General features: G+C 53.6%; 1 protein-coding gene across 3 annotated transcripts in view; it reads right to left on the minus strand.

Moving 5' to 3' along the window:
- Nucleotides 1–1,518: 1,518 nt before the first annotated feature.
- Nucleotides 1,519–10,629, minus strand: part of LOC110570898 (ILK associated serine/threonine phosphatase) — a 14,229-nt gene continuing 5,118 nt past the window's right edge. For all 3 annotated transcript variants that reach the window (XM_021678971.1, XM_021678970.1, XM_021678969.1), the window contains exons 5-11: nucleotides 8,358–8,464; nucleotides 7,897–7,990; nucleotides 7,530–7,617; nucleotides 6,111–6,232; nucleotides 3,125–3,244; nucleotides 1,978–2,059; nucleotides 1,519–1,792 (exon numbers count right to left, since the gene is read on the minus strand). In XM_021678971.1, the coding sequence (XP_021534646.1) occupies nucleotides 1,649–1,792; nucleotides 1,978–2,059; nucleotides 3,125–3,244; nucleotides 6,111–6,232; nucleotides 7,530–7,617; nucleotides 7,897–7,990; nucleotides 8,358–8,464 (757 nt within the window). In that variant the 3' untranslated portion in view covers nucleotides 1,519–1,648. The remainder of the gene's footprint in view (nucleotides 1,793–1,977; nucleotides 2,060–3,124; nucleotides 3,245–6,110; nucleotides 6,233–7,529; nucleotides 7,618–7,896; nucleotides 7,991–8,357; nucleotides 8,465–10,629) is intronic.

Consider the following 10,629-nt stretch of genomic DNA (forward strand, 5'->3'; position numbering starts at 1 on the left):
ACTTTGCACCCAGCGGGCGCAGATACTTCAAAGAAGTTCTCCTTCACCCTTGAAAAAGCCACAGATCTTTCCTTTGCTCAACCTAAGTGTATTATACCACAATTTGTTGAAGTATTTATTGTATAATGTTGCCAGATGGAATGTATTTATATATATAACTGACTGGATGAGATGCTCAAGTACTTCAGAGTTCCCATGCTATGCGACTATCCAGAGTTATAAAAACAAAGGGCAGACCTTAAAATAACGGATCTTCATCATTTCACCCAGACCCACTGTGGATGGCGAGCAGTGGACTGGGGGAGGGGAGGTGGAGGGTGGCCTCCCGCCCCAGGGGGGCCCTGGACCACGTGAAGACCATGGCAGGGGTGGGGGCCTGCCAGGGAAGCCTCCACGCGAAGCCACCCCCAGCTCTGGGACGGTGGTGTTCGGGGAGTTAGGGGCGCCTGGGTTGTGGTGGGGAGATGTGGACTGAATCAACTGTCCTATTTCCCGGCTCTGGGATGCCGGGGTCCTTTCTTCAGGGGTGCCCGCCGTGCGAGGTCAGGGATGGAACCTGTGCTCCACACTGGGGAAGGGCGTGCTCAGAACGCTTCCGAGGTGCTTGCAGCAGGGACTCAGCTCTGCTAACGGAGCTGAAGGGGCGATAAGGCATGAGCTGGGTGGGGGCCCGAGAGCATTAGCAAACAGCCTCTTCCCAGGCAAGGTTTTAGAAACTTTCATCATCCTGCGGCAAACTCTACACAAGGCCTAGGAGCCGCTTTACTGAAATACGATTACAGCGACCGTGTGACCTGTTTTCTACTAGGACTCGAGAAGTACTTTATTCTTGTATACAGGGTAGTTACACACTTGTTAACATCTTTACCACAAGGGTCCCCCTTCCAAGTGTCCCCGCAAAGACGGCCTCAGCCCGGCACAGGGCAGAGGGAGCACACATTCCTGAAACTGGAAGCTGGGGTTCAGAGGCCATTCCCAGACGGCAGCCTGACTGCTCAAAGCAGGAGCCTGCCCGCTTCCCACCCATGGCATCCAGATGCCAGTCCCAGGCACGCCGGCGCTCCACAGTCCTTGGCCACACACCGCATCTACTACCAGTGGGGTTGAATCCGAAAGCAGCCGAATTCCATGCCGTTCTGGGAAGGCCTGCCCGAGACCCACTACACCAGAGAGTAGCAGCTTCGTATCCCGTCCCGTCCCCCAGTGAAGCCTCGCATCCTGCACAACGTTTACGTAGCCTTTCTTCGCTCTGACAGCCCGTCTGGGCAGGTTCCTACCTCAGTCTCCTCCCCGTACAATGCCACTTCCCCAACCAGGGTCATTTCAAGGGCAAGAGAGCACAGGAAAGGTGCCAGGAACTACAAAACGCTGCACACTAAGCAGCCGGTGGGTCCCTATCACGGGCCAATCCGAGATGCCAACGATGGTTTAGTAAGGAAGACCCAGAGCGTATCCAGAAACACACACAACCCCTGAAGGGTCAAGAATTGCTCAAAAGTAATAAAATAAAACACTAGGAAAAAAAAAAGAAACCTTTATTTACAACCATGGGAGTCCCACAGGAGTACACGAAACACACAGAATGTGCACACACACACGATGAACCTGTGAAGTCAATACCATGCCGCGCTCCCGGCCCCGCCAGCCCTCACGGGGACCCTATCCGCACCACCATCACAGTGACGTTGTCCGCCGAGCCCCGCTGCACCGCCTTGTTGGCCAGCCTGTTGCAGGCAGCTTCGTAGCGGGCGTCCATGGTGGGCTTCCCTTCCCGGCTCTGGATCTTCTCATCCTAGCGGGCAGGAGAGGGTCCCCTGTCACCCTCCGAGACGCCATCTCCACGAGGCGGCGCTGTTCCCCAGCCACCGTCAGAACAAGGCAGTGAGTCCCTGCGGGGGAGCTCACCGGGCAAACCGCCCCAGGCCCGCACCCCAAGCGCAGCTCCCACAGCTGGTCCTCGCTGGTGAGCTCTCTTACCTCCAGGCAGGACAGGATGAAGTTCACCGCTTCTTCTGGCGTGAAGACCTTGAAGAGGCCATCACAGGCCAGCAGAATGAACCTACAGCACGGACGAGAAATATAAACGGGCCGTGGCAGCAAACTTCATAAAACAGCGTGATGATGGAGATGAGATAAATACTCGAAGGCTAAGACATGAGCTTCCCCACGGTGTTGAGGCAGAATCCTCCTTGTTTGCTCATTCTCACACCCAGGTCCTGGTTTTCCTCCTCTGAGGGGCACTCATCCAAAAATACTGATCACACGCTGTGCCTGGAACCCAGCAGGCACAAGGCCGGGCAGGCTCCCGCCCCCTCCAGTTTGGTGACAGACCCCGAGCGACCCGTCCCACAAACCCACGACGACGACCCCAAGCAGGGGCGCTCGCACAGTGCACACAACAGGGGGCCCGGGATTCAGAGAACCGGAGGGGCTGGTGGAAGCGTGCCAGGCCCCCAAGGTTGATAAGAGCACAGCGGCCGCGTGGGCCAGAGGCACGAGTGGAGACCGGGCAGAGGCCGAGCAGGCAGGGCCAGGGGGAGGCTCCCTCGCACAGCACAGGGGGCAGGCCTAGCAGGGGCTCCTCACTGAGGGCGTCCCCTGGCTGTGGCCGGGCAGGGCGCCATCTCCGTGGGCAGCTGAGCACGGCCACCTCTTTCTCCGCCTAGCCCGGCTCTGCTTCAACACCACCCCTGGTTCTCCGGCAAGCATGAGCTAAAATTCAGACTCCTCAGCGCAGGACTCAGGACCCTTCCCAACCCGTCCCCAGAGCACCTTGCTGTCACTCCTCCATCACTCTCCAGGACTGGCATTTGCCCGGCCTTCCGTCCCACTATAAGGGCTCTGTGGGTTTTCCCTCTGCCGGAGGGCCCTTCTCCTTCCTCCCACAGGGATGTGGCCCAAGTCTCCCAGAGCACCCCACACTCCCCTGACACACGGTGCCGGAATCACCCACTCACATGTACCCTCGCCTACCGGACTGGGGAGCCCCTGGGTCTGTCCGTCCTGCCCCGCCAGGCCCAGGCAGTGCCCCTGACAGGGCCTCCCCCACCCACACCAGGTTCAGGATCCAAACTACAAGTCGGGAAGAGAACAAGACCCCGTGCCTTTGCTGGGGCGCTGCTACCTGTCATTGGGGGTCAGCTGGCAGCGTCTGATGTCCGGCACCGAGGTGACCCCGCAGCGCTTGTACTGTCCGTCCCCGATGGAGCGTGACACCTCCAGCACGCCCAACACACGACCGTCCCTAAAATGAGGGAAACACAAAGACTCCATCTGACAGATCGCGGGTTCACGAGACTTCCAGGCAGAGCGAGGGATGGAGCCTGTGGGGGCTGCATCATTAACCAGCACGCTGTCCCTGCACACTTCGTGCTGCTCGTCACCGCCCTAGATCAGGAACGTCCCTGCTGTCCTCGGCGCCCCAGCCCCGCAGCACCCTGACGGAGCAGCCCGCAGCCTAACCCGCTGATCTGCCCGCAGCCAGGCTGGACTTGACGGGACTGGGCTGGGGCCTGGCTCTGCTTCTGTTTTGTTTTTGTCCTAAAGCTCCTTCAGGTGATTTGAGCATGCAGCCAGGATAAGAACGGCTGGACTAGACTAGAAGGATCTGTATTTACACCAATTCAGACCTGGAAAACCCCTGGAAGCAACTAGTCCCAGATTCTGAAGCAGGTTTTCTTTACACGGGCTATGGATAGGATTCACTTTAAACTGGATTAATTGTAGTATTCTGCACATTCAACTTCTACCCGTTCTATTTTTAAACAAGGCATCCAGAATGGGGAGGCGACCTCTAAACAGGATGCGTGTCATCAGGGTTCTCTGAGCAGGGGAGAGAGCCCCGGCTCGGTGCCCCCAACAACAGTTCTGGCGGGCCTACGTAATATGCGAGCTCGGGCAGCTGTAAGCTCGCAGGCCCTCAGACCTTCACGTGTGAAACCAGAGAAGCTACACAACAAGGGACCTGAGTGCTCGGCAAACCCCAACGCTGTTCGTGGAGGTCTGTGGAGGTTTCCCAACGGACGAGAGCTCTGGAGAGGCGAGGCGGATGGACATGTGTGGTAGGAAACGTTCGCCCTGGCCTGGGCTGCCGCGTTGGGGTCAGGATCCAGCCTGGCCGCCGGCACTTCAACGCGGCCACAAAGTCACCCTGCCAGTGGGCACAGACCCGCTGGCATCTACGGACAGCCAAGCAGTCTTCTCAAGTACAATCGGTGAAAGGAACAGCGAGAGGGGCCAAAGGACTCAGGAGCAGAGCTGAAGCCCAAAGGGTGGGGCGACTCTCAGGAAGCAGCGCCAAGCACAAGCACCGTGAGAACCCAACGAAGGGCTCCTTCAGTGACCAAGTGACGAGGTACTACTGGGTGTGGATCCCCCCCCACCCGAGTCATGAAGCTGGCTTGTTTCAACAAGACTGAGTGGCAGGTCCCAAACACCCGTTCGTGCCGCAACCCGGTAGAGAGAACACGAACGACTCCTGAGCCGCACCACAGAAGCCAGCATCGTGCTCCCCGCCCTGCTGGAGGGACAGGGAAAAGCGGGAGTTCATGGAACCGCAGACCCAGGAGAAGCCAGCCATCTGTATTTCAGAGCACGGCAGGACAAGCTGACCGCACTCTGAGTCCTTCAGGCCCGGCTTCCAGAGGAGAGGAAATGCACACATGCCACTTCAATGACCCACAAAAAATGCAGGCAAACGGGCCACTGGTGACCCCACACGACCGCCGGCCTCCCCTGCCGGCCAGCCCGAGCGCAGCCAAGGGTGACTGTGCCACACGGTAAGTGGGAGGAGGTAAGCCGGACGCTGGGTTCAAAGACATTACAAGTAGGTGGGGGAACAGGAATTTAGACGAGGCGGGCGAGAACCCAACCCCCGGAGTCCTTTCTTCCCGCGTGGCTGTGTCTGCGACCACCCTTCACACAGGCCGGCCTCACATGCGCACACAAAGCTAATAGGGCAAAACGTTAACTACTGAATCCAGGCGGTTGATGTTTTACTATTTTAAATTTTTTCCCGAAAAACTTTCAAACGAATGCTTTAATGACACAAGTGGAAGGGTGTGGAGAAAAACACCCAGCAGGCCAGCCCAGGCCTCCGGTGAGGGACAGACCAGAGCCTGGCCCTGCTGCTCGGAGCCCCCAGCCCTCCTGCCGTGAGGGGCCCATCATGAGCCGCACTGTCCAGTCACGTCTCTAAGGCACCCAAACCCTGCTCTTAATTTTGCTCAGACTGGGAAACAGAAAATAACTGCCAACCATAAGACTGTCAATGTCAAAATCTCTCCACGGAGTTCAGGCAAAAGCAAAATTTTAAAGTTCTAAGAAACTTCTGAACAAACTCAGAGTTCTGACTGCTCCCCAGAGAGCCCTCGGCACTACCGGCCAGAACCCGGCTAGCCACAGTGAACGATGGGGACGAAGCTGCCGTTCCAAGGACAAGCAACTACAATCTTACACGGATACCTTACTGCTCTCTCATCCCAACAGAACATAATATCCTAGTGGTCAAGCTGTAAAATGAACCAGAAGACACTCTGGCCAAACTCCTAGCACAACGTCCTTGAAGGGGAATTCTCCTGCGGTACAGAAAAGACATTCGCCTCCAGCAGCTACCTCAGGGACGCGGCAGATCTAAACCAGGGCAGGCATGCGGTCGTCAGAGACACCTGGAGAGGTGAACTGGGGCTGGAGACAGAGCCAGCCAGGCAGGGCCCCCTGTGCCAGGAAGCCCAGGGATGCTCAGCACGCGCTACAAAGACCTACTGTCTTCACCACTTCAGATTTTCTCTCTGGAGAATTTGCCTACAACTGTAGCTTATTCAGAGTAGTATTTAAGAAAGTTCCTAGTCACAGAGAAAATGTTGCAGATGGAGAACTTGAATTTGAGGCAGGCTTCCTCTTCTGCAAATGCAGGGAGCCATGTTTCCGGTACCCTCTTTTGCTCCCACTTGGACAAAATGTGAAATCCTACAACATCCATTCACCTGCTTCTCCAGGTTAGACCTCGGACAGTCTCATCTCGCTGCAGACTGCATCACATGGAAGGTTCTACCCGACCACTCCCACAGGGGACAGCCCACCTCCCCGGAGTGCCCGCCAGTCCCCGTCACCTGACGTTTCCTCCAGCCTTCTGTATTCTCATTCGCTCTTCGTACTGTGTGGGATTATGCTCCTTGCTGAGGCTTAAGGCTGCATGCTTTTGACTCTCCTCATTAAAACGACACAGGATTGCCTGGGAACATGGAGATTACAACAGTCAGGAAACTCAAAGTCGCCAGCTGAAGACAAAGCTTAACCATGGACTTTCAGATTCCACCTCCTGCTGACAAACACGAGTTCAGAGGCTCAAGCAGCAGAGGAGCGTCCCAGCAGCCAGGGAGAGAAGCCCTGTTCTGCGTCTCCAGTCTGGAGCTCGCACCGCTGGCTGAGCACCGTGCCCTTCCCCCGTGGGCTGCTGTCTTCTCGCCTGTGACACAGAAGGGAGGCCCCTGCCGAGGGTCAAAGCCCCTCCAAGTGGCACTATCCCATGAGTCTACAGGAGGCAGACATGGGGGCGGAGGGCGCCGACCACACTGGCCTCCATGCGCCCCACCGTCATGTCTGCCGCATGGGGACTTCTGGGAAAACCTCAGACTTCCAGAGAAGGAAGCCGAGGCCTGGAGAATGGGTATCGTGTCTACAGTCACGGAGCAGAGCCAGGAGCAGAGCCAGCAGAGCAATGCGGATCTGACTCCAGAGGCTTTTTTTTGGCTGATTTTACATGTTGTTACGTTATTTAGCCTAAACACATGTGCACCTGGGACCATCTACTAGAAAATCACCAGAATATAGAGACCCACTTGTGCAGGGACTGCCCGTGATGTTCACTGCTGCACCCCCAGGGCCGGGCATTTATTTAGAAGTGACTCTGTGATGGGGGTGGGAGCAGCAGGTCAGCAGACGCCGCCTGAGCGTGGGAAGGGTCACTTCGGCACTGTGACTACTGACGGAGAGCAAGACTCGCTGCAAGAGGTGATGGAAATGACCGTCAGGTTCTGAAGGGGAGCGGGGAGCCCTGACTGTAGGGTGCCGCCCTCCAGCTTGAAGTCACTCCCCACAACTGGGGCTGGGACACAGGTGTCACCATGGGACATGTCACAGTGGGAAACTGGGTTTTCTTCCCTTGGCCATGTGGCCTGGGCTCTGGACAAATGGCACATCACCTAGCATTTCTCCAACTACTTTTGATTTTTTCTGAAATCACAATGACTTTGGGAGGCAAGGGTTACTGTCTGAGGTCAGAGAAACGCAGCTGGGAAATACTTAAGCGCCTTGCACACCAATGGCCCACAGCCCCGAGACAGGTGTGCACACACACTGCCCAGGGCGTAAGTGTGCCAGAGAACAAACTGCCTCGAGCGTGGCCGCCGGTCCCCCACCCGGATCGTCGACTCTGCAGAGGCCCCGGCAGCAGCCCCACAAGACAGACTTCACCCCCGCTGGCACGTCCATCCTGCTGCACACTCGCGGGCCACCCGACTAGCACACACCCGGCTATCTCCAAGGTTGGCGATATAGAGAATGTTGTCCACGGCCAGAACACACGTCGCGGTGGAGCCATCCTTCCAGGCAGGCTTCCTGCAGGGAGACACATCGGAAGTCCAGTCACCACCAACATGCCAGCAACTTCGAGATGCACTCCAGAGCCGACTGGTCAGTCAACGTGGCAAGTTTCTCAAGAACTTTCTTTTTTACTGTTTCAGATTCAGTTACAGTTATGAGAGCTTACTCAGTGCTAGGTACTTTTCAGACAGTGAGCACTAACACTCGGCTAAAAGAAGATCTAAAATGCGTTTAAGGAAAACCACACACAAACACATACCCACCACTCACATATCTTTATGTGGTAACACTTACTGGCTTGAAGCTTGTTTAAGAAACTCTTCATCAGTATGCTTGAAAGTGTCCAAAAGGCATCTCTTCACGGTTTTCTCTACACTGATTACATCTCCTATTACAGAAAAAACAAGACAACAAACTCTTAAGAGGAAATTCTCCTCTTGCTGCCATTTTGTTTTTGTACTGTGACCAAGAACATCTCTACTTCCTCGCCTGCAAGGCAGGCTCATTTGAGTCTGGTCTACAGTCTCCCAAATACACACTCCTACACAAACATTCCACGCAATGTGCCATCACGCAGACACGAAGTCCTAGGCCAGCACACTACTCGGCCACCACCTGCTCACCCCAGAGCCCACTCTCCTCGGCCCCACCTTCAGAGAGCCACTAAGGATTCTTTCCAATGTGGCTTATCTTCCTGATTTACACAAACAACAAACACCAAGATGGACACAAACCAATTTAGTTCTCAGTCCCACCTTTAGGAAACTTCCTGATTAAGTTCTGATGCAAATTCTGTGCAGCAAACTTTGAGGCTCGAATTCCTCCGTGACCATCAAAAACAGCGAAATACGAAACCCGGGTACTGGAAGAATGAACTGACAGTTAATGAGATTTTCACAAAGATCACGCCCCTCCACTAAGACCTCTAAATCCTTTTTTTTTTAATCTTATTTACGAGAGAGAGTGCACATGAGCACATGGGTGGGGGAGGGGGAGAGAGGGAGAAGCAGGCTCCCCGCTAAGCAGGGAGCCTGACATGGGGCTCGATCCCAGAACCTCAAGATCATGACCTGAGCTTAACTGACTGAGCCACGCAGGCGTCCCAAGGCCTCTAAATCTTCTCTCAAAACAGTGAGCATTCACAAGACAGAGGATGTCCCCTGGTAAAGACACCACATTGTCACAAATGAGAAAAAAGGACACAGCATTAACTGAGACAAATGCTGAAGTAACTTTGATGGTATTTTCATTTTTATTTTTTTTTTAAATTCACTGATTTAAGTAATCTCTACACCCAACATGGGGCTCAAACTCACGACCCTGAAATCAAGAGTTGCACGCTCTATCGACTGAGCCAGCCAGGCGCCCCAAATTTTTTAACTTTTAATTTAAAAATGCCATGAAAATAGGGGTGCCTGGCTGGCTCAGTCAGAAGAGTGTGCGACTCTTTGACCTCCGGGTTGTGGGTTTGAGCCCCACAATGGGTACAGAGATTACTTAAAAATAATAATTTAAAAAAAGTTGAAGACTCACATTTTTTTTTCAAAAATCAAGATCTATTAACTGATCTTTCACTGAAGACTAGAACTTTTTTCTATTTAAATTGGATTTAGTTTTATAAGCTAACACACTGATAAAACAGTTACTGATCCAAGACAATAAAAAACATCTAAGAGAGCAGAGGGTAATTCCAGAACTGCTGCTCAGACTGATCCAACATCTAATTCTCGAGGCCTATCTCACCACTCTTATCCCTATTCCCCTTCCAAATTTTGCCAGAAAATGTGCATATATGGAACAAATGTCATCAATGATTTGAACTGTTTTGAGAAGAACGAACAAAAATGCCTATGAGAAATGACATTTTCTGTGCAGAGCTGCTTTTTCAAACATGGTTTGAGTTCCTTTTCAACGGAGAAATCCTGAGCCATGAAAAAACAACTTCCTCTGGTTCCTAAGCCTGAACCGTTCTCATATGCATGGTACTTGCTCAGTACGGTTCAGTGATCCCAGTGAGGTCCCCTCCCCTGGGGCTCTCCAGAAGTCCCTTTCCTGGCTTCAAAAGTAACCTCAGAGCACACTCCAGGTGAGCAAGGGCAGCCTAACAACAGTGAGCACATGTACATACACAGTCCCCTCCGCGGAGGACCAGGTCCCCTGCAGGGACCTTACTTCCTCAACTGGACAAAGGCCTCTGGCACCAATGGCTCAGCACACTGCATGTTAATGGCCACCTGGTGTCAGTTACTGAATGTAACCTACACATTACGTGATTATGGAAACCTGGTGGCAAACGGATTATGTAATTATATAGTAGACACCTCATCGTATGTGTAAACGTAATGCATGTTCACTTACCTTGGTAGGACATACCCTGATGTCCTACCTTCTGGTGGTTTTCCTCCATACCTAAAGCTTATCCAAAGGCCTCATTTTAGTTTGTGCAGTTGCAGGGAAATTTTCCCTGTTCTTCTTCTCCTTGATGCCATTTCTGCTTTTCCTTCTCTTTTTGGGCCCTATTACACTAGCTCTCCTTGATCCCATGTGCAGCTGTAATTAGCAGCTTTCCACTCTACCTACTGGCTCACAGAATAAGAATATTCTCTGCTGGAAGCTCTTCAGATACTGATGAAGAATACCACACCCCAAAGACCCACAATGTGGAGACTCCTTTCCCGTTTAACAGGTTTCTCAGCTTTGGCAGGAAGGACATTTGGGGCTGGACAATTCTCTGCTGCAGGGCCGTCCTGTGCTCTGTAGGATGTTTAGCAGCATCCCAAGCACCCCCCAACCACCAGATGCCAGTTGCACACCCCTCCACGTGACACCCAAAAATGTCAGGGAGGGGCAGCAGTGTGCAAAATCAACCCCAGCTCAGAACCCCTGACCCCGAACCAAGCAGTCCCATCGATAAGCCATTCTTCCCGCTAAATACAACTGAACACGGTCCAACCACCCATCGATAAGCCATTCTTTCCGGTAAATACAACTGAACATGGTCCAACCACCCATCGATAAGCCATTCTT

This window comes from Neomonachus schauinslandi, chromosome 3 (genome assembly GCF_002201575.2).
Source record: "Neomonachus schauinslandi chromosome 3, ASM220157v2, whole genome shotgun sequence".
NCBI classification, from domain to species: Eukaryota; Metazoa; Chordata; class Mammalia; order Carnivora; family Phocidae; genus Neomonachus; species Neomonachus schauinslandi.